The sequence below is a fragment of the Eriocheir sinensis genome, chromosome 27, assembly GCF_024679095.1.
Source record: "Eriocheir sinensis breed Jianghai 21 chromosome 27, ASM2467909v1, whole genome shotgun sequence".
In the NCBI taxonomy this organism is placed as follows: domain Eukaryota; kingdom Metazoa; phylum Arthropoda; class Malacostraca; order Decapoda; family Varunidae; genus Eriocheir; species Eriocheir sinensis.
In genome coordinates, this window is record NC_066535.1 from 8,918,836 (window position 1) to 8,940,990 (window position 22,155).

Consider the following 22,155-nt stretch of genomic DNA (forward strand, 5'->3'; position numbering starts at 1 on the left):
TGAGAATAATATGCTTATCATGATATCAGAAGCTGTGCATCATCAGTATGTTTACAGGGATGTATTTCTCACAACACCAGCCTGGCCGCCATTTTCATTGCTTTACTCAAGGACACTTGTCAATTCAAGCAGTAAAGATTACATCAAAAATATATAAATTTCGGGAAACTGTACATTGTCAATGTTCTTTAACCCGTACATATTTCTGAGCATTTTAAGAACCTTTTTTTTTTTTAATTTTTGTCTTAAAGTTTGGGGTGCGCGTTATACGCCGCAAAATACGGTATTTATTTTTCGACAGAAACCTATCTCTTGTTTGATTTCCATTGTTTTTGATTTACACGACCTCTTCACGGACGCAATACTCGCGTAAATCAAGAGTTACCTGTATATGGAAAAGTCATAATAGAGAGGGTGCAAAGACTTACAAAAGAGAAAATCAGTGAAGAACAAGGAGGCTTCAGGAAGGGAAGGGGATGTGTGGATCAGATATTTGCCTTCAGGATGGTAGTAGAAAAATAATAGCAAAAGGAAAGAAACTATACGCTGCCTTCATGGATTTGGAAAAAGCTTATGACAGAGTCGATTGGATTGCATTGTGGGATGTTTTAAAGATTTATGGTGTGGGAGGAAAACTGCTTAGTGCAATAAACTCTTTTTATGAGGATGCATCTGCATGTGTCAAAATTACTGGAGAAACAAGTGAACATTTTGAGATAAAAGTGGGCTTAAGACAAGGGTGTGTCATGTCACCATGGTTATTCAATATTTATATGGATGGTGTCATTAGAGAAATGAAGGGCAAAGTTGGAGAAGTTGGAGTAAGACTGTTTGATGAGGGAAGGAAGCGGGGTACTGAATTCGATACAGTTTGCTGATGACACGGTGCTCATTGCAGAAAATGAAAGTGACCTACAAAATTTGGTCAGTGTTTTTGATAGTGTCTGTAATAGGAGAAAGCTGAAAGTAAATGTCAACAAAAGTAAAGTGATGGTTTGTGAGCGAAGTAGAAGTGAGGTTGTAGATTTTGTATGCCCATATAGAGTGGGAATTGAATGTGAAAAGAATGCAAAATAATTTTGAATGGTGAAGAAATGGAGGAGGTCAATGAGTTTAAGTACCTTGGATCAGTTATGTGTAAGCATGGTGGTACAGAAGGAAAGACAAGAGAAAGGGCATTGCAAGGAAGAAGGGTGGTGGGGTCTTGGGGATGAATCATGAATGGCAGAAGTGGGAGCGTGGAAGTAAAGAGGGATTTGAGAAATGCAATAATAGTACCAACCCTCACATATGCAAGTGAAACGTGGGCCTGGAATGAAAATCAGAGGTCTAGAGTGCAGGCAGTGGAAATTAGTTATTTGAGGAGTGCTTGTGGTGTGAGTAGAATAGATGGAATGAGTAATGAAAGTGTGTACGAGCATTTTGGAATGTGTCACTGGGGTGAAGGGAAGAAGTGTGGAGTGGTGGAAGAAGTGAAGCGACAGACCTTAAAGTGGTTTGGCCACATGGAGCGAATGGAGTAGAGTAAGATGACCAGAAGGGTGTATGTGAGTGAGATAGAGGGAGGGAATGCTAGAGGACGACCTCCAGTGAAATGGAGGGATAGGGTGCAAGAGTACGTTGGGGAGAGGGGGGAAAGATCTTTGAGAAACTTTGAGCAGGCAAGGAGGGAGTGTCTGGATAGAGAAAGTTGGAAGCTCTTCTGCTGTGGCCATCCCCTGGTGGGAGCTCCTAGGAGCAGGCGTCGATGAAATGATATATATATATATATATATATATATATATATATATATATATATATATATATATATATATATATATATATATATATATATATATATATATATATATATATATATATATATATATATATATATATATATATATATATATATATATATATATATATATATATATATATATATATATATATATATATATATATATATATATATATATATATATATATATATATATATATATATATATATATATATATATATATATATATATATATATATATATATATTCTTTATCTTTTCCCAAATATTCACTTACTGCATATTGTTGTGTTCTTCTTGGGCAGCATCCTGCTTTTGACGAAGTGTGTTGATTGTATCCTCCAACTCCTTCACTCTTTCTGGGCCAGCAACACCTGCCTCACTCTCTGTACCCTCATTTCCACTTGTCTGAAAGAATGATCAATCCTGTATTCATTTTTTTTTTTTTTTATAAGTTTCTCAAGCAAGAAAATGGGAAAAACATAGTGGTATTGCTAGTAATGTGATGTGATCAGTGAATAAATAACAAGGTAGGAATATTTGCAATGAAAACAGATCTATCGATACTTACTCCTGCTGCTGAGGCTCCTCCTTCTGCTGCTTTTTTGTATTTTGTTGCAATTTTTCGAAGCTGAAAAATGGGAAAACATATCACTCCAAGTTTTTACAGCTTAATATATACATACTTGCTTACCAATATGCATTTTGTTTTCACACCAAAAAATCAATGTAGGATGTTTGGTAGAAAGGAGTTTGAAATGTGAGCCCTTATATTACACAGATTTGTACATATATTGGAAAACTTGTTTCATTATTAGTAAAAAAATAATCTATAAGAATTTGATGGAACCCATACATAAAATGAGAACTGTCTGTACTTCTAGTTTGTGAATTTAAATATATATAATTTGTGCAGAAAGGCTACTATATATTATGAAAATTCTATTTAATTGACTATTTAGTACAATCTTAATAGACTGAGTTCTAGCACAGAGGTCAGCCAATGCACCTGTAATGTCTGCTTTTCAAAGTTGTCTGCCTTCTTTGCAGTCTCTGCTAACTTTGATTCAGCCTCCTTCAGCTTCTCAACCAATGAGTCAAGTTCACGTTTTGTTGCCTCTAATTGGTGTCTCTGCGTTTCGTCTCGCTGCTTCAGTTCCATCATCTACAATACCAAAACAAAAGTAATGTGAGTGAGAAAGGTACTGTTCCCACACACTCCTTCCCTAACAAAATGGTAATCTTTCAAATTAGAACACTGAAGTATTCTATTATTAATATCAAATACCACAACAAACATTGTAAGCCATGGCCACATGAGGCATCTTACATTAGCCATCTCCTGCTGGTGTGTGGCCTGAGCCTGCTGGGACGATGCTTCTAGCCCCCGCACACGCTCTTGGGACTGCACCAGCTGACAGCAAAACCATCTTATTAATGTTAAGTAAACTACTGATGAATTTTCAAAATATTTCTTACCAAGCAATAAGGGTTTGAAAACTGAAAATAACTATCAGGACACCTCTCCTCCCGAAATTGACCTCTCTTTCAGCCATCTCTTTTGATTTTTTTTTGTAGGAGCAGCGGGTAGCGGGCTTTTTTTATTATTGTTTCCTATTTTTGTGCCCTTAAACTGTCCCCTTTATTGTTAAAAAAAAAAAAAAAAAAAAAAAAAAAAAAACTGCTTAAAAGTCACATTAATAGCATATTATGGTAATTTTTCCTGGAAATTCAAGCAAAACATACTTGCTGCTGAAGACGGGCTCTTTCTGCAGCAACTTTCTTGTTCTCTTCTCCATGCTGCAGGGAAATTCATGGATTATTGGTATTTGAATTTTTAACTAAATTAGGGAGATATTTCCTCTTAAATAATGTATACTGTATATCCATTTTAATACACCTAGACTCTTCCAATGTATAAATACGTAGACAGAATTATCACTGAAAGACTACAAACTAGTGAAGATAAAAGATGAAAGCAACTTCAAGAACACTAGACAATATTTAGATTCAAGTTTTCAAATTTAGCTGTTATCCCATAAATGTGTCGCTCCCTACTGGTGAGGTAAGCAACATGGGGGTCGATCTTGAGATATCACTTGCCTCGCATCAACCAACTATTCAGGTGTTCTGAGGCAACTTTTCAAACTAAAATTCAAAGAAGTTGTGGGATTATGGTCAATTATTTTCATTCATATTCCGACAATAAGCAATGATCACCCAACTTCAATCGCAGTTTATTAATTTTCTGGTGCATGTCGCTTGCCTCACTTTAGCAGGGAATGCCACAAATTAGGTAAGGTTATTTTTTGGTTGAGGGACAAGAAAACTGTAATTTTACTTGTTGTTGCAGCCGAGTTTTCTCCAGCAAGTTCTTTCTTGTTTCTTCATGAGCTTTACGTAGCTCTTCTCGGGCACTTGTCAGCTGCTGTTGGAACTGGTTCTTTTGGTTAACAATCATTTGCTGATTCTTGGACAGCTGTGCAAGCTGAAAAAAGCCATTTTATGTTTCATGTGGAAAGTTGTGGAATATGGTACAAAAATGCAGGATACAGTTGTAGTGTTTTCATGCTCAAACATTTTCCCAAAGTCTGACATTGTACACAAGCCTACTATCTCAACATAAAGAAATGAAGAAAGGAAAATCTTAATCTGTAACAGAAAATGAATGGAAAATAATTACCTGACTCTTCAGCCTGTTGATTTCAACTTCTCTGCTCTGAAGTAATTTCTGCTGCTCATTTACCTCTTGTCTGGAAGATGTATCACAAAATCAATTAGAGCATTTCCTTAACTCCTATCTCTCACTTGGCATGGTTTGGATAAAAAAAAAAAAAATAAATAAAAATAAATAAATAAAAAAAAAATTGCTTAACCCCTTCACTCCAGCGACGCTGACGTTGGCGTCTGACGGCATCACTGTTAGTCCTCTTCTAAACCTCTTAATCCTCTTCTAAACCTTTTAAGAGGAAATGGAAGAGGATTAAGAGGAATTTAGAGGAGGATTGAGAGGTTTAGATGAGGAGTAATCCTCTTCCATTTCCTCTTGACCCTTTCCATACTGTGACGCCGACGTCTGTGTCACGGATGGAAAGGGTTAACATATTCACAGGTAACAATGTTATATTTTCATGTGCTTGATATAATAGATTTTGAATGTAATTAATACCCATATAAAGTAGGAGTGTATGACAAGTTTTCCATAAAGGGTGATTTGCATTGTGGCCTTCTAACTTCATGGTCTGGGTTTGTACTAATTGTTTGTCCTAAGTATGTGTATTCTTCTCTCTCAAGAGTTGAATTCGTGATCATTATCTGTTGCATTTTACATTTATTCCCTGTGTATCACTTTTCTCTGCATAATACTTGGCTAATAATGAAGAGATAGTTTTATAACAAGTAATATTTGTTATATTATGGATACTAGAACAAATAAAAATCTTCAGATATTGTATGCAAGAATATGAACACAATAACTACTTGACAGCAACTAAAGGTGTCCTTGTAAGTTTGACGTGAATCAATAAATAATAGACAACTCCACAGTACTTCATCTCACTGAGTGATAATAATTCTGTAGTGGCTCCAAGATTGCATGCCAAGGAGAGTTGTCAAATGCTCAAATTCAGGGAACACCTTAGTGAGAAAGGCACTGTTCCCACACACTCCATCCCTAGCAAAATGGTCTGTGATGCCTAGCCCAAGGATGAATCATTCAAATAATAGTTATTTAGAGAAAAGTAATGGTGCCTAGGAATATGTAGGGATGAAAGTAGAACATATTTTCAGTACTGTACCTAACTTCAAATGATCCTCCATAGACTCCATTCTCTACTCAATAGGAAGTTTTAATGTCAATAGAATATCCCTTGTCCCTATATTGAGGATTTAAAAATTGTTTATCTATCTAAATCTCCGACGCTCTGCTCCCTCGCGGGAACTTTCCTTCAGGGGGTTGCCGCACCAGAAGTGTCTCCATCTCTCCACGTTCTGGCACTCCCTCTCAGCACACTCAATCCTGCTACTTCCAACTCTCTCGCTCCAATACTGTCTCATCCTATTGATCCACTTCACAGGTGGACTTCCCCTCCCTCAATCCTTCCCTCATACACTCTCTTCACAAATTCATTCTCCCCATTCTCATCACATGTCCAAACCATCTCAGCCTATCATGCTTCATCCACTCCACAATCCACTCCTTTCGCTGTCACACCCATACCAAACCTCTCATACACGCTTTCATTACTTTCTCCATCCCATCCTGAAACACCACCTGCACGTATTTTCCATTGCTGTGCTGCATTCCATGTCCACGTCTCTGATACATACGACAGATTTGGCAGGATAATACTGTTCTTTATTCCCTTCTTTACCTCCATGCTCACACTTTTTTTCATAACTCTCTCCAATGTACCTACTACCTGTCTGCCCTTTACTGCTCTTTTCCTCACCTCACCTTCCATACTTAAATAAAACTGTCCCTGAATGACTCCTCTGTACATCTCACTTTTTTTTTCAGCCTTGGGCCTAGCTCCTCCACTCTGATCCAGTAGTCAAAATAACCTCAACAAAAAATAAATAATTAAATAAGCAACAAAAAATTCAGAAAACTTGAATAAGAATAGAGCACTAGTGAAATTGATCCCACAGCTTTTCAGGCCCCTAATAGTAATAAAAAAAAAAAAAATAATAAATAAATAAATAAATAAAAATAGATAAATAAATGAAATAAAGACTATAAATACATCACTAGCATGGAATAACATATTAGTTCATGAAAATCTGAAGGAAAATAATGATTTCCAAGATAAAATGTGATTCAGCATTTCTTCTTTCCAAATGTAATCTATCCCAGATGAACAGTTGCCAGCTATTCTGCTTTCCTTTTCTCCATGCACTAAAACAACATACTTACTGAAGCTTAACAAAATCTTCTGGTTTGGCTCGATTGAGTTTTTCTACAAGTTCTACTGTTCTCTTTTTGAACATCTCCTTGTCATTTCCCAGTGTCTTCTTTTCAAGCTGAAAAATTACATGCAAGAATCAATTAATTCTGTTGAAAAAAATAAATAAATAAATAAAAATAAAATCAGTCTTACACACAATAGAGAAGCTTGAGGAAAAGCTCACTACTAATCAACTTAATGATGTTAGTTCAAAGATTCAAATCTAAATGCTGGACAATCTTCCAATCTCTTTAAATATTTAGTGATATGTGTAGGTTTATGAACTATAGAAACTTTGAAGTAAGAATGAGGATGGAGGAGGAAGATGATACTTAAACTGTTCAGATGACACTGAATGGTTTGGATTAAAGATTGTTCACTGATGAATTAAATTATTCACTTGACGCCACACACTCACCGTCAATGCCTCAATCTTGTAATCATTCAACCGTAGTTTTTCCTGCAGTGGTTCAATCTGCTTTTGGATAGACTCATATTTGGCCTTGAACTCTACCAAAGAGTTCTGTAGCCCTTCCTTCTCTTCTCGCATGAGGCGGTTGCTGTCGGCCAGAGCATCCATGGTGTGCACCTTTCGCAGCAACTCAGCATAGCGACTGGCACTGTCTGAAGACACCTGTTATAGAGGAGTCATTTAGTTATCTTAATGGTTATGTTTTTAATCAATTCAAATAGGAGTAGGAATTTCTAATTATCCATGACCAAAATTATTCTACAAATTACAGTATTTTAGTTAAATGTCTTTTTGTTGAGAAGACTGTGCTGGTTCTCAAATGCATTTGCACCTTGGTAAATATATGGTTGTGTTTGACACAATAAACACACATAACTAGAAATTATGCAATTATAAACCTTTTTCATCGATAAAATCAAAACACTACATCAGATAAAGATGATACAACGCACGCTAAGGAATGGCTGTGGGACACCTCGAGTCCTTGACAAACTGTTGTCAAGTTTTCAAAGGTTTGTGAGGTTCAGCAGTGCAATTATCTAACACCATATTTTTGCCTTTAGCCTTTTCAATATAACTTTAGCTATGAGCTGGCAAACCTTAGAAATTTAGAAACCAATAACCTCTGAGCAGAAAGTGAAAAAATTGTAGCAGATAAAAGGGTTGAGTATGGTAAGGTAAAATCAATAATCTAGGAAAAAAAAGGGCAGAAGTGGTGAGGAGAACTTCTGGGTTTAAGCAGTTCACCTCCTCCCTTCTTGCCTTCCTCCTGGGGATATCCAAGCCCACTTCCCTCCCAAAAATGGCTCATTGCTAGTCTTTCCCCACACCCTATGTCACACAGTAGAGTATTGCACCACTTTCAGAGAATTTATATTTCACTTTTCATGCTTAAATGGTTGTGTTGCATAGCAGCTCTGGTCTCCAGTGTTGGCCTGGAGCAGAGTACAGACTCTTCAGCATACGAACATTAGTGTTGTGAACCCTTGATATTATTAATAAGAATAGAACACTAGGCCTAAAGTTCATATTTGGGAAGTAAGGTTATTCTTACCTGGTTCTTCTCCCTCTCATTAGCCAACTCCTTGGTGATCTGCTCCAACTGGGTCCTGAGGCAAGTCCTCTGAGCCTCCAGCCTTTGGTTTTCTGCCTGAGCCACCTCAAACTTTCCAACAGTCACGTCACGCTCGCGACGCAGGTACTTAATGATCTCTCGAAGTTGATCTGAAGAGCGCGCTTCATCTTCGGTGAATGATACGTTCTGACCTTCTCCCTACAACAAAAATGTCATTACCACTCTTGTTCATCTAATTACTAATCACTTGGATGAATGAAAAATATATATAAACAAATCATGACTATTCACCCAAAATTACTAAAAAAAAAAAAAACACTTACAAAGGATAAATGACAGCTCAGCCAACATACCTCAGAGGAAGAGAATTTACTTTGAATTGCTGCCATTTTGTCAGACAGCTGTGTGAACTGGTCTAGGAGTGACTTGTTTTGTTCTTCCAGTTCATGGCAGCGAGTCATCAGGTCCTTGTTTTCTTTGCGCAGCTGCGTTTCTCGTTCCTCAAAGCCAAGACGCGTTTCTGTAATTATTCTTATTAGTTTGACAGGAAATTATCACAACAGCACATAAATTGTAGGAAAGTATTAATAATAATAACAATAATAATAATGTCACTTATATTTCCTAAGTGCCAATTCTTATGAATAATTCATTAGCACTTGACAATAAAAGGTCAAATAATTGGAAGTATATACCATAATCTACATCCATCAAACATTAATAAGGTAAACAACTGTGACAAACTAAACTCTGAAATTGTCTATCACAAAACTCCTCTCAAGATTATAACTTTCTTCAAAAACAAAGGTCCTGTTGCCTATTGAAGCATTCAATAGAATTTAGCTGTCCCATGGACAGTGAGTCAGATGAAATACAGATGTTGGGGCAACAGTTCTTGACTTTCTACATATAAAACCTATAACACAGAGACAACCAGTGATAGATAACAAGGCTTATGCTGGTGCATGGTGGGGGAAATTCTTAATCAAAAGATCACTGGATAAGGTTAAGTTGTAACAAAGTAAAACTTTCTTCAATAAATACCAATTTTCTACCTATTATTGTAAAAGAAGTATAATATAATGTCAAGATACCTTGCATCTCCTTTAACATAAAAACTATAAAGCTAATCTAAAACACTCATTAGAGAAACAGTAATAGCAATGAAAAAACAAATTGGTGTACTATGCCAAGGGATTGAACCATGCCTCTCAGGTGAGAAGAGGAGCAGTAATTTTAAAGATGAAAAGCTTTCCCACTGCCTACAAGTGTATTCACCTATTTGCAGTATACAGGGCCTGAGCTCAAGCTAGGGCAGTCTTGTCTCCCAACCTATACTTGTCCAACTTTTCCTTCATTATATGGACACTGCCTGATTCAACAGTCATTTCCTGTATGGAAAACTGTACTTCTTTATGTCTTTAAAACAAGTCACCTTTCTCAATTTTTTACTGTGCCCTCTTAGTTGTCTCCTTCCTTCCATCTCGATTAAACCATTTCTATCCAACACGTCCATTCCACTTGTATTCCTGTACAATTCTATCATGTCTCCTCTTTCTCTTTTTTCTTCAGGTGTTGGTAGGCCCAGTTCCCCCAATCTAGTCTCGTATGACAGATCTGATAGTACTAGTGCCATCTTAGTTGCAATCCCTTGAATCCTTTTAAGTTTCCTTGTGTGTATGGTGGGGGGGTGGATGTTTACCCAAGTCGTAAATGTTCATGGTGAGGGACAGGACGCCAGTCTTAGGTTGCACACGTAGCTGTTAGCTGGCTAACCTTTGACTCCATTGATGGTGGTGTGGTTACACTGCCCTGCTACTCACCTGAGGTGCCTGTTTGATCCCTTGGCAAGGTGTACCCATGAAAGAGTAAACTAAAATGCTTGTGATGGCAATGAAAATGATTATGAGTAGGTATAATCTTAGTTCTCTTTAACCTTTGACAGCTTACTCAACCTTTGCCTTAAAAACCTCTTAACCCCTTTGGCACTGCTCTGCTTTCCAGCGCTCCACTACCCCATATCGCTCTCCACCCGGCCACATTCACCCTCCCCCCCTGGCGTTTTACGCAACAGCGAATGGGTCGGGCATGAACCGCCACCCTTGGTCAACAATAGGTTCAGTGTCATCCAATAACTCACCATCACTGTCGTCTTGAACGTCACTATCACCACTCGCATAACTTTTGTCACTCTGTTCCTCATCAGAGCTACCTGGCAGGTACTCTGACCCTGACTCAAAAAGCTCATCACTCGACATGACGCCGTAACATGCGATAAAGTCAGTCACGTAAATGAATCAAGTATGGCTAGGGGTAGGGAGCACAAAAACACTGTAATCCTGCTTGTATGGATGCCTGAGGCAAACTGAGGGGTGAAGCGCTGTGAGTGGGCTTCAATGCCGTGACGTTACCCCGCATCATGGGCATCTGGGACTCTGATTGGGTCCCGGGATTGTGGGCAGAGCTTCAGCCATCCCCAACACACAAAGCCAGTCCATAAACACCACCCAGTGCCTCCAAACCGCTTTCATTTCAGCGCTAATAAAAAAGATGTACACCCGTACGTCCCGGTATGGTTTACTGAAGCAAAAAAGACGTACATGTGTACGTCCCGGTGCGGAAGGGTTAATTAATATGATGACAAGAATAATGATGATTCAATATCAGTTCCCTCTTCACTCTGCATTTGTTTTGACTGAAAGAGTCTCTTGATAATTATAGTGATAATGAAGGTAGGTGAAATATTAGTTCCCTCTTACCTGACAACCTACTCAACCTTTGACTTGACTGAAAGATAATCTTGATAATGATGACAATAATGATAATGAAGGTGAGTAAAATATTAATTCCCCCTTACCTCTGACAGCCTCCTCTGCCTTTGCCTTGGCTGAAAGAGCTTCTTGAAGCTCAGTATTATACTCTGCCTGTCTTTCCTTCAAGGTGGCCAGGGCCTTGAGGTCTGCAGCATGTAGAATCACCTCCCTCTCATACTTGTCTTGAACTTCACCTGCAATCCTAAAAGACAAGAAGATATATAAATTGTAAATCTATAAATCATATAAATTGGAAATTTTAATAAAATCATATGTAAATTGCTAAATATATCAATGGGAAATTTTCACTGATACTCTATCCCTTTAAACTTTGGGTAAGGGAAACCCACAACAGGAATTTCCCCTTTTCTTTTCATATACTTTTGCTGGAATGCTTCAATCTTCTTACTTTGTCAGTAGTCTGTGACCTTCCCCTCTGCAGGAAGGGTTAATAACTTAGGAGCTTGTCTTTACCATTATTATTTAGCATGATTCATAATATACAATAAACCATAAGAAAATACATAAAGTAAGTAAGTAAATAATGCCATGTGTCTGGTGTAGTGATTAGCATGCCTAGCTACAAGGGCCTGAGTTCAACCCTGGCCAGGGCAGTCAGTGTCCAACTCACCCAGCTGTTTATTCTCCCATCCTGTATATAAGACCAATTTGTGTTTATAGAGGTCAAGCCTTGTCCACAAAGATGGGATGTAATCAACACAGAAACAGACACTGCTTTTTGGCAGTCTGTTTATGTCAGTGTCTTTACAGACACTGACTGCCCATGCCTGTCTGATCCCATCCCATCTTTGCAAGTGGGGCCTGGCCTCTGCAAAAACAATTTGATCTCATATACAGGATTGTTTCTGAGTTACCAAATACCAACAATTATTCTGAATATATTTTTGCCAAAAGACAAAGCTGAGTCAATATGTGCGCTTGGTTAAATCACTAGAAACCATGCTGACCATTCTAATTAGTGTTCTAAGCAAAAATAATTGAAGGGAGCTTACTCTTAACCTGAATCTCTTGCATCATGGGAGACATGTTTGTTACAGCCACCTCTATGACATGCAGCGGAATACAGGATATATTCTTAATTCCTGTCTCAGTGACATAAAAAGAAATTATGTGATAAATCTAAATAAATCTCAAAAACATATCTTACCTAATTTGCTCTTGAGCTTCTTTCTTGGCAGCAGTTTCATCTTCCTTGGCCTTCTGCAGAGTTTCATTGGCTTCAGTGAGTTGTTTCTGGCATGTCTGCAACTCATCCTCAGTCTGAAAAGGGGAAGTTTTATGTAAAAACAGGGCATACAACTGCTTGGGGCTCCCTTTGTATGTATGGGTCCCCAAATTCTTAAAAAAAAAAAAAAAAAGAAAAAAAAAAAAAAAAAAAAAAAATTATCCTGATATTTGATATCTTTTCATTATCTAGTCTGCATGAAAATGTACCCTGCCAACAAGTTCTGGGAGGGTGTTTTCTATCAGATCACTAAAACTTTACATATTTTAACTCCACATTGAACTCGGTATTTAATCACATTTCTTTCTTTCTACAGCTCCTCTTGAGATATTCTGGTACACTACCAGCCAAATAGTGAAGTCTTTCAAACTTGAAATTTGCCTAACAATTGTGCAGCTCTGCTTCCATTCGGAGGGAGCAGAGGTGTGAAAGCATCATAACTTGCCCTTCATTACTACTACCTATACAGTCTGTGGGTAAAGCTGCCATGGAAATAGATTTCAGGGAAGATGGTGCCACTATAAACATCTGCCTGCACCAAGACGGGCTCGGGCCGACCACCAGGCCCCTCAAGAAATCCTACCGGTGCTACAGGTGTTTGGGGGGGGGGGGGGAAAAAAAAAGTTTTCTATCAGACCACAAAAAATTCTATATAAATTTGAGCTTCATGTAGAACTTGATATTTCATTGTATTTCTTTTTTGCTTGAGCACCTCTTTGAGATGTTTTGGAACACTATCAGCCAAATGAAGAATTCAAGCTTTAATTTTGCCCAACAATTGCAAAGCTCTAATTCCAGCTTGGAGTGTGTGGAGGTGTCACAGCCTAATAGCTTGGCCTTCATTACTCCCCATAAGTTCTCTACTTAAAAAATATCTGGTGACATTACGCCAGATTTTGATGAGTCAAATTTCACAGTTAGCTAGCCATTCTTTTACAATTTTAGCAGATTGAGCTGCTGGAAAATAATGGCTCAAGATATTACATTAACAGTTCTAAATACACTTATTTAGTGACTAGTGTTTTGGGGGAATATTACAAGATTACCAAGACTGTGGAAGTAAGACATTCCCATACCATTAACTTCTGAGGGTATTTTGTGTTTTTAGTGTAGCTGGGTCACTGGGAACAGACCCTGGGTGCCTGAACACTTTGTTAGATGTTGTACTACCCATAAAATACTTTCATTAGACCACAATCCAATCTTGATATCTCTTTGCAAATTGGATCCTTTTTTTAATCTGTGAATCACTCAATTTTTTTTCCTCTGCATTGTAACTGCAGTACCCAAGGTCAGAGCATGGAGTATCCTGGACTACATGAAGGGAGACACCAGCAAATTAATAAGTATATCCTTCCTTAAGTTTTCATTCTGTAAGGCAAGGATTAGCTTTCAACTGCCTCTGAGAAGCTTCCTTAAAATCTCAGATACTTAACGCAGTCTCCCCAATGGCTTTTGCGGGAATGGTAAGCATTTCCTCCCAGCAGGTCTGAATTTTTTGTGTGGGTTCTTGGGAAGTGGGTAGCTTCAAGCCATTCTGAGTACAAATTTCCTTGTTACTAAGACCTGCTTTATGTAGCTCTATGAGAGCCTGAATAGTGTTTGCATAAGTGTGCTTTCCACCCATATCTAGTGGGCTAAAAACAGTAACACAATATGAGACCAGAAAGCATCAGTCATACATTTGACATTCTTAGTGACTAAAGTACTGATGGTAGCAGTGCACTGTGTGAGAGTAGGAGTTGGGTGTATGTCACTGCCAAATGCACAAAAATATATACCCCATGCAAGGAGAGTTAAACTTTAATTATATTTCAAAGTAGAAGCTTAATGTGTTACTTTTTTCCTTTGTTTAGCATTGGCCTGTCTCCTTTACTCCATGAAAAAAAGGAATATACAGCACCTTAGTGAATGCCTCAACTTGATGTAAAATCTGTTACCTTGGCCAACTTAGAATTCAGGAGACTCTTCAGTGTTTCACCTTCCTCTATGGCTTCCTTCAGCTGTGTTTCAGTTTTGTTCAGTTTCTCCTCTGTCTCTTCAGATTCTTTTTTCAGTTTGTTGTACCTGAATAGACCACATGAACATTAGAAGTCTTCAAGATGCAAATCTTGAATACCACACCCTAAGATCCCAAATAGAATTCAAGGCATAGTAAAAATGATCCATAAGAGGCAAATGCTAAGTACCACACCCTAAGATCACTAATAGAATTCAAGGCATTGTAAAAATGATCTCAACTATCTGACAAACTAGGGTCATCTAAAGCCCAACTTGCTATTAGTTATCTGTATTATGTATTTACAAAGCCTGCACCTAACCTAACTATAAATCACAAAAAAATCACATCTCCAACTTCATGCACACCTTTTCATCGTGTTCCCTTGACAGCAACCACGAAGAGAGAACTGCATACTCTCTGGCAATACTTATGGTCAATCCCTTTCATGTATTTGAGAACCTATTCTAACTGGGCATTGACAATCTGCTGTCCAAGGATATACTGTCATATACCTAGCCTATGTAAAGTTTTGTGTTGGGTGCATTAAATAGTGAGATGTACACTGCATGATAGCCATGGGGTCCAAAGACTAACAAAGGTGCCATATATGAAAGCTAGCTGAAAAGTCTACAGTAACATCACCAAAACATTTATTACTTACTCCTCATTTCCTGTCTACCAACAAGTAAAGCATGCATTAAATATAGCAAACAAATCTACAGTTACAACGCAAACACTCTTAATACTAGCAATTCACTTGTCTTCTACCAACGCAAGATGGCATGCATGAAATTTGGCCAAGAAGCCTAAGAAACTAAACTTAAAGTACTTGCTCTTTAATAGCTGTCTACAAACAATGATGATAAGTATGAAAGTATGAAATCTGGCCAAGATATCTACAATGACATTACTAACACTGAAGACTTACTCCTCATTGGCTGTCTTACAAGCCTCAGTTGAGTCAGCTAGTTGCTTCTCATGCTTCTTGCCAAGATCCATTAACTCAATCAGCGAGCGCTTCGACTGGTCCAGAGCAGACTGTAGGGCTGACACTTTAGCCTTTTCCTCTGCCAACTGAACCTCTAAATCTCGGACTTGTGGTGAGGGTCCAGGTGGACGCATTGGCCCTAATGCTCCGGGGCTTGTGCCTGAAATAAGTTATAATTTATTTGCTCATGAAAAATCATCTTATGGTATGTTTGACTATTCATATTCAGCAAAGCAATTGGTATTTACATGAAAAAATAAATTATTTCATGAAAACTGCACAGTGCTCATTTTGCCTGTTATATATACGAAGAATGATGAATAGGCAACTAAAGAGAACCCTTGTGCACCATGATGGACAGCTAGTAAACAATTCACCAAGGAACCTTCTGATGCTTCTAATTACAGGTTTGAACTTAAAGAACACACCTCTGGGTCTTGGTCCTAGCAATGATTGGGAGACTTTGGCTCTCTCCTGGAGCTCATTCATTTTATTCTTGGTTGATACCAACTCAGTTTTGACTTCCATAAGTTGCTTAGTTGTGGAAGCACGCTCCTCTGTCATGGACTTGATGCGAGCCTCCAACTCAGTCACCCTGGAGAAGAAATAATCCAATTGTCTTTCACAGTAAATATATATATATATATATATATATATATATATATATATATATATATATATATATATATATATATATATATATATATATTTTTTTTTTTTTTTTTCAGAAAAGGAGGTAGCTCAAGGGTAGAATAAAGAGGAAAGAAAAAGCCTGCTGGCAATGCTTCAGCGAATAGTGTATAGTAAAAGAATTCCAAGAGTTAGAAGCATTAAAAGAGGTGTCTAGATACTCATCATCATCATCATTTCATTGACGCCTGCTCCTAGGAGCTCCCACCAGGGGATGGCCAGGGCAGAAGAGTTTCCAACTTTCTCTATAAAGACACCCTCCTTACCTGCTCAAAGTTTCTCAAAGATCTTTACCCCCTCTCCCCAACGTACTCCTGCACCCTATCCCTCCATTTCACTGGAGGTCATCCTCTAGCATTCCCTCCCTCTTTCTCACTCACACACCCTTCAGGTCATCTTACTCTCCATTCGCTCCATGTGGCCAAACCACTTAAAAGTCTGTCACTTCACTTCTTTCACCACTCCACACTTCTTCCCTTCACCCCCGTGACACAATCCAAAATGCTCGTACACACTTTCATTACTCATTCCATCCATTCTACTTACACCACAAGCACTCCTCAAATAACTAATTTCCACTGCCTGCACTCTAGACCTCTGACTTTCATTCCAGGCCCACGTTTCACTTACATATGTGAGGGTTGGTACTATTATTGTACTTCTCAATTCCCTCTTTACCTCCATGCTCACACTTCTGCCACTCTTGATTCATCCCAAAGACCCTACCACCCTTCTTCCTTGCAATGCCCTTTCTCTTATCTCTCCCTCCATACCACCATGCCTACACATAACTGATCCAAGGTACTTAAACTCATTGACCTCCTCCATTTCTTCACCATTCAAAAATATCTTGCATTTTTTTTCACATTCAATTCCCACTCTATTTGGGCATACAAAACCTACAACCTCACTTCTACTTTGCTCACAAACCATCACTTTACTTTTGGTGACATTTGCTTTTAGCTTTCTCCTTTTACAGACACTATCAAAAACACTGACCAAATTTTGTAAGTCACTTTCATTTTCTGCAATGAACACTGTCATCAGCACACAGTATTGAATTCAGTACCCACTTCTTTCCCTTTGCTGATGAAATAAACAAGTTCAGAAAAAGTCAGTATGAAAATATTGATAGAAGATAGAGAGGCAACACTGCAGTGAAATTTAAGAGGTAAAAGACTCAGCAAGGAGAGGGGTGTGCATTTAGTGGTAACTAATGTAAAAATACATTAAAAAATAACCTTTATGCCACACATATGTATATGTACATCTATATGGTTGTAGTGTACAGGATTGGAGCTAGCTCATACTGTTATATACCCAAATCTGCTCAAATTATCTCTACTTCAAAATTATTCAAAAGACCAATGATTTTATTGGGGAAGCAACACTAATTTACAGCCATTCTGCATCTTGCTTCTCTTAATTTGTGTTCATGTTCCCTTGTCCTTCCACTATCCTTTACCAGCAAATCTTCCCTATCTACATCCACACAACAATTACCTGAAACATGCTAAACACAATTCAGGAAAACATTGTTATGTACAAAGTTCAGGTGAGCACACCAAAACAGAAAAACTAATGCTTACTTTTCTGTATTTCTTTAACTGCGTTATTACTGATCAAAATACAATAATAGATACATTGCTGAGAAGAAAATATTTTCAGCTACATCACCAGGAAAACATTCAAACAAAAAACTACCCTTTTTTTTTTTTTTTGATATTTTTTGTAAGGTGTACAAATTTTGCATATCGGCTAACTCTTATTCACATTACTTGCATTAAATTTTAAGATTTTTCCTTTCTAACCTGTTCAATTCAATGTATCTATAAGTCATACTACAATTTGTGGAAAAAAAAAAAAAAAAAAAAAAAAACCTTTTCTGCAGTGTCATCTTCAGAAAATGTCTTTTACTGGCTTCATGAGTTTTGCATCATATGCAAACAGATTTGCATAGCTTGTTAACTTATCTGGTATGCCTTTGATGTACACCAAAAAATGACTGGTGCCAAAACTTAACCTTACTTACTCCTCTTACTGCAATCCTATATGTAGACACCCTGCCTTTTCTGAAATCCCCTGTCTTTCTATCAAATAGCTCTCCTTACACCTATGCATCTTCCCCTGGTTTTCCCTTCAGAACTCCAGTTTTCAAAGGAGCCTCTTGTGTGGCACTCCATCAAAAGCTGTTTTTAATGATTGACAGATGCAATCAACCCAGTCTTCTCTCTCTTGTACAATATCCACAGCCCTACTATACAGGCTCAATAAGTTTGAAACATAAAATGATCGATATATATGTATGTGTGTGTGTGTCTTTGCAAGAAGGATTGAACGCATCATATTGTAACTGAAAAAGGACAGACTGGGATTCGAGGGCCTTGTCCGTCACTGCTACAAATTATGCAGGAATCTCCTAAAGAAATCAAGAACATCATCAGACAATCATGCGAGTGTTATTCATCATTACTTACTTCTCTTGTGCAGCTTTAAGATCTGAATTGGATTCCAATTTTGCTTTTAGACGAGTGACTTGTTCAGTCAATTCTGCAATACGATTTTCAGATCTCATCTTTCCTTCAGAGTCCTTGCGCTCCAAGTTTATCTTGATTGCTTCCAAATTGGCTAAAAGCATAGCCTGAGAAGTTTGTCCATGAGACAAGGATTCTCTCTCAGCAAGAAGTCTGGCCTCTGCCTCCTATGAAAAAAATTTCATTACTACATTATTATTACATTAATAAAATACAAACAAAAAGTCTAACTTCTTGCTGAAAAGGATAAATGGAAAACTGTATGTTAAGATTAATAGAGTACAGATGGATAAAATATTTCGAAAAGGTGAGTGAATGTGTATGGGTATCTTTAATTCTAATGATCTTTGTTTTTGTACTCAGAAAAGCTTAAAAATTTCCTTCTTCCTTGGTCACCAATCTGCAGATACTGAAGAGGGCTACTTGTAAAAATATATATGGTAAGATTTACTCTTGATGGGGCACATGATAAAATAGAATTAACAATAAATAAATGGATTTCGAAGGCAACTGGGTAGTGCTGATAAGGATGAGTGAAGATGCTGGTTAACTCTTGCATAAGGAGTTTGGACAGGAGGGGGGAGGCATGCAGTTAGCAAGTTCAGAAGAGCAGTCAGCATGAAAATATAAATAGAAAATAGAAAGAGAGGCAACATGGCAGCAGAATTGAAGAGGTAGAAGACTATCAGTAAGAGGAGGAGAGCTGATGAGACAAAGAGTCTTAGACTCCATTCTGTCCAGGAGAGCTGTGTGAGTGGAGCCCCTCCACACGCGAGATGTATACTCCATACGAGGGCGGACAAGATCTTTATATATGGAACATATCTGTGCGGAGGTGAAGAACTGGCGGAGACGATACAGAACATCCAACCTCGAGGAAGCTGATTTAGTGAGAGAGATGTGATGTTTCCAATTGAGATTTTGAGTTAAGGATAGACCGAGGATATTCAGTGTTGAAGAAGGTGACAGCCGAGTGTTGCCGAAGAATAGGGGATAGGTGTTTGGAAGATTATGTCGAGTTGATAGGTGGAGAAATTGGGTTTTTGAGGCATTGAAGGACACAAGGTTAATTTTACCCCAATCGGAAATGATACCAAGGTCTGATGTTAAATGTTCTGCAGCCTCCAGTCAAGAGTTTCACAATTCCTGTTGAGTGGGTCTTCTGTTGAAAGAAGTTGAATAATGCAGAGGGGAGTCGTCAGCGTATAAGTGGATAGGACAGTTTGTTATGGAAAGGAGATCATTGATGAATAACAGGAAGAGAGTGGGTGATAGGACATAGCCCTGTGGAACACCATTGTTGATAGGTTTAGGCAGAATCAATAATAATGGCCCCTACATGTCAGTGAGAGGTGATGATGATTGGGGCGTTTGGTTTTGGCGCCGCAACTGCAGGGTCGTGTGGCGCTGGCCAGTGATATAACTTATATATAAGCAAGGCATACTGCCTTGCTTATATATAAGTTGGTGCAAATATGCTTGACTTCCTATCACATAAGCTGTAATTAATTGGGTAAAGTAGGACCAGGCAAGGTAGCACTGACATAACTAATCCCTGGGTTGCCGAGGGTGAGGCTGCCTGTAAATGGTATCTCGTCCATTCAAACAGTGGGTGCTTCTATACCAAACATCCTCATGCTTTCCTAGCTAGCAAGTTCAGGTGACAAAAATACAAAAAGGATGTAAAAGAACTCTACAGAACCATTTCCTTACCAACCTTAAGCAAAGTTTTCTCTTCCCTAAGATTATCCACAGCAATTTCTGCACGGGAGAGTTTCTTCTGCAGGGTGAGGTATTCATTGCGCAGGGTGTCAATGGTCCCTTCATGTCGACCAATGATGCCTGGAATGTATAAAGCATAAGTTAATCAATGATCCATCTATCTTTCACTTCCTGTGGAATAAGAGATGGACCACTGGAGAGAAGTAGAGTAGTGTGTGAAGGGTGGCAATGAAAAGAAGAGGCTTGTGATTGGCAACTAATAATTCAATGAACCATTAATCTTTGACTTCTTGTTAAATAAGAGTAGGGCTATAAGGAGAGAGCAGAGTAATAAGTGAAAGATGGTGCTGAAAGGAATGACTAGACTGTAAGGGGAGGCGGTGCCTGAGTGGTTAGCATGCCAGCACCACGTCCAGGAGGACACAGGTTCAAGTCCTGCCCACCGCCACAGCTGGGATTTTTCAGTCACCGCTGAGTGGCCTAAGACTACCCACATGCTGTCCTGAAGGCCACCTACCAACCTGGACTCTATAGCCTCTTTCTAAAGAAAGGCTAACAGATGAGCTCTGGGGGGCAGTATGAGCCAAGCAAGATGGCGCCACTATAAACACATGCCTGTGCCACAACAGGCTGGTGTTGACCGTCAGGCCCCAAGAAAGCCTACTGGTGGAAAAAAAATTGCAAAGGTTGACTGTGAGAAACATTTTGCAACAGCCTTACACCTGGAAGAAGTCCTTTAGAGATGGTAAGGCATGAGACACAGACAGACAGTTAAGTCACTTGGGAAGAAAAGAGAAACTTAAATCAAAAAAATAAAAACAAAACTGACCAATGTCACTATCATTATCATCAGTGAACATTGCAAAACAATGGCCATTCCCAATGTTATGTACTTATCTGTCTGATGTTAGTGTGCTCCATCTTGCTCTTGAAAAGACTTCTTAATCAATTAAGAAAGCTTCAATCATTGTCTGTTCTCTATTCCATTATGCTCACTCCTGTCTCTTCATATTAGGCCAAGCATTTCTCTCTCCATTCACTTTGTGTGTTTCTTAGCTTTCTCTCTAAATCTTCTGGAAGGTGCCAAGTTCTAAACTGTATATATTAGAACTAGGAGACACTGATTCTACCCCTTTCTTTTCAGGGAGTAGAAGGTTGCTATTCATTATATTACTGTTTACCAGTGGTGGGCACCTATCACTTTTTTGCTGTTCCGATCCCCGATCATCCGATCACTTCGGGCAACTGATCCGCGTTGGCAGTAGCTAGGGCAACCGGCAACTCCAACTTTAACGGGTGTGTGTCACACACGGCCAAGGTCGGTTGCCTATATCCACATCCACAACGTAAACAAAGCACTTGCCATGTATCGACATGGCATTGTCTGCTTAAGTAAGGGCTGTCGCAATTTGTGCTGCTATTACCCAAGTTATGAACTTGCTGCAGTTAAAAGGAAGAAGTGGTTGTGGGTGTGGCGTGCCTGTGAATCCTCCGTGCCAGAAGATCTCATTGTCACCACTGCACGTACATGGCCAACCCACCCATCTGGACTCCAACCACATAAACACATGGATCAAGTAACAACAAACACACACACATACGCACGCACATACAAACCATGGCAGATGTTTCTGACAAACAGAAACAACTTCACCATTTCTTTGAGTGTGTTAAAACGTATTTACATGAATCAAACCTAACTCTTGGCAAGAAGAAAGCAGTCGTCTTTAACACTGCTCTCTTCTTGCCACTGGGTATATTTGGTTTGTATGAACCACTCACCAAATAAGTTCTAACACACTCTAGAAAATGGCAAAGCCATTTCTGTTTGTCAGAAATATCTGCCATGGTTCATGATGAGTCTGGTGTGTATGTGTGTGTGTGTG

At 38.5% G+C, this 22,155-nt stretch overlaps 1 protein-coding gene across 1 annotated transcript in view; it reads right to left on the minus strand.

The window, feature by feature from the left end:
- LOC127004085 (nucleoprotein TPR-like) overlaps positions 1–22,155 on the minus strand; it is a 61,042-nt gene that overhangs the window by 15,230 nt on the left and 23,657 nt on the right. The window contains exons 15-32 of the mRNA XM_050871406.1: positions 20,265–20,389; positions 18,491–18,714; positions 15,752–15,918; positions 15,264–15,483; positions 14,274–14,400; positions 12,256–12,368; positions 11,132–11,289; positions 8,628–8,794; positions 8,254–8,472; positions 7,146–7,361; positions 6,697–6,803; positions 4,465–4,534; positions 4,123–4,269; positions 3,528–3,581; positions 3,112–3,195; positions 2,791–2,946; positions 2,353–2,412; positions 2,059–2,189 (exon numbers count right to left, since the gene is read on the minus strand). Coding sequence (XP_050727363.1) covers positions 2,059–2,189; positions 2,353–2,412; positions 2,791–2,946; positions 3,112–3,195; positions 3,528–3,581; positions 4,123–4,269; positions 4,465–4,534; positions 6,697–6,803; positions 7,146–7,361; positions 8,254–8,472; positions 8,628–8,794; positions 11,132–11,289; positions 12,256–12,368; positions 14,274–14,400; positions 15,264–15,483; positions 15,752–15,918; positions 18,491–18,714; positions 20,265–20,389 — 2,545 coding nt within the window. The remainder of the gene's footprint in view (positions 1–2,058; positions 2,190–2,352; positions 2,413–2,790; positions 2,947–3,111; positions 3,196–3,527; positions 3,582–4,122; positions 4,270–4,464; positions 4,535–6,696; positions 6,804–7,145; positions 7,362–8,253; positions 8,473–8,627; positions 8,795–11,131; positions 11,290–12,255; positions 12,369–14,273; positions 14,401–15,263; positions 15,484–15,751; positions 15,919–18,490; positions 18,715–20,264; positions 20,390–22,155) is intronic.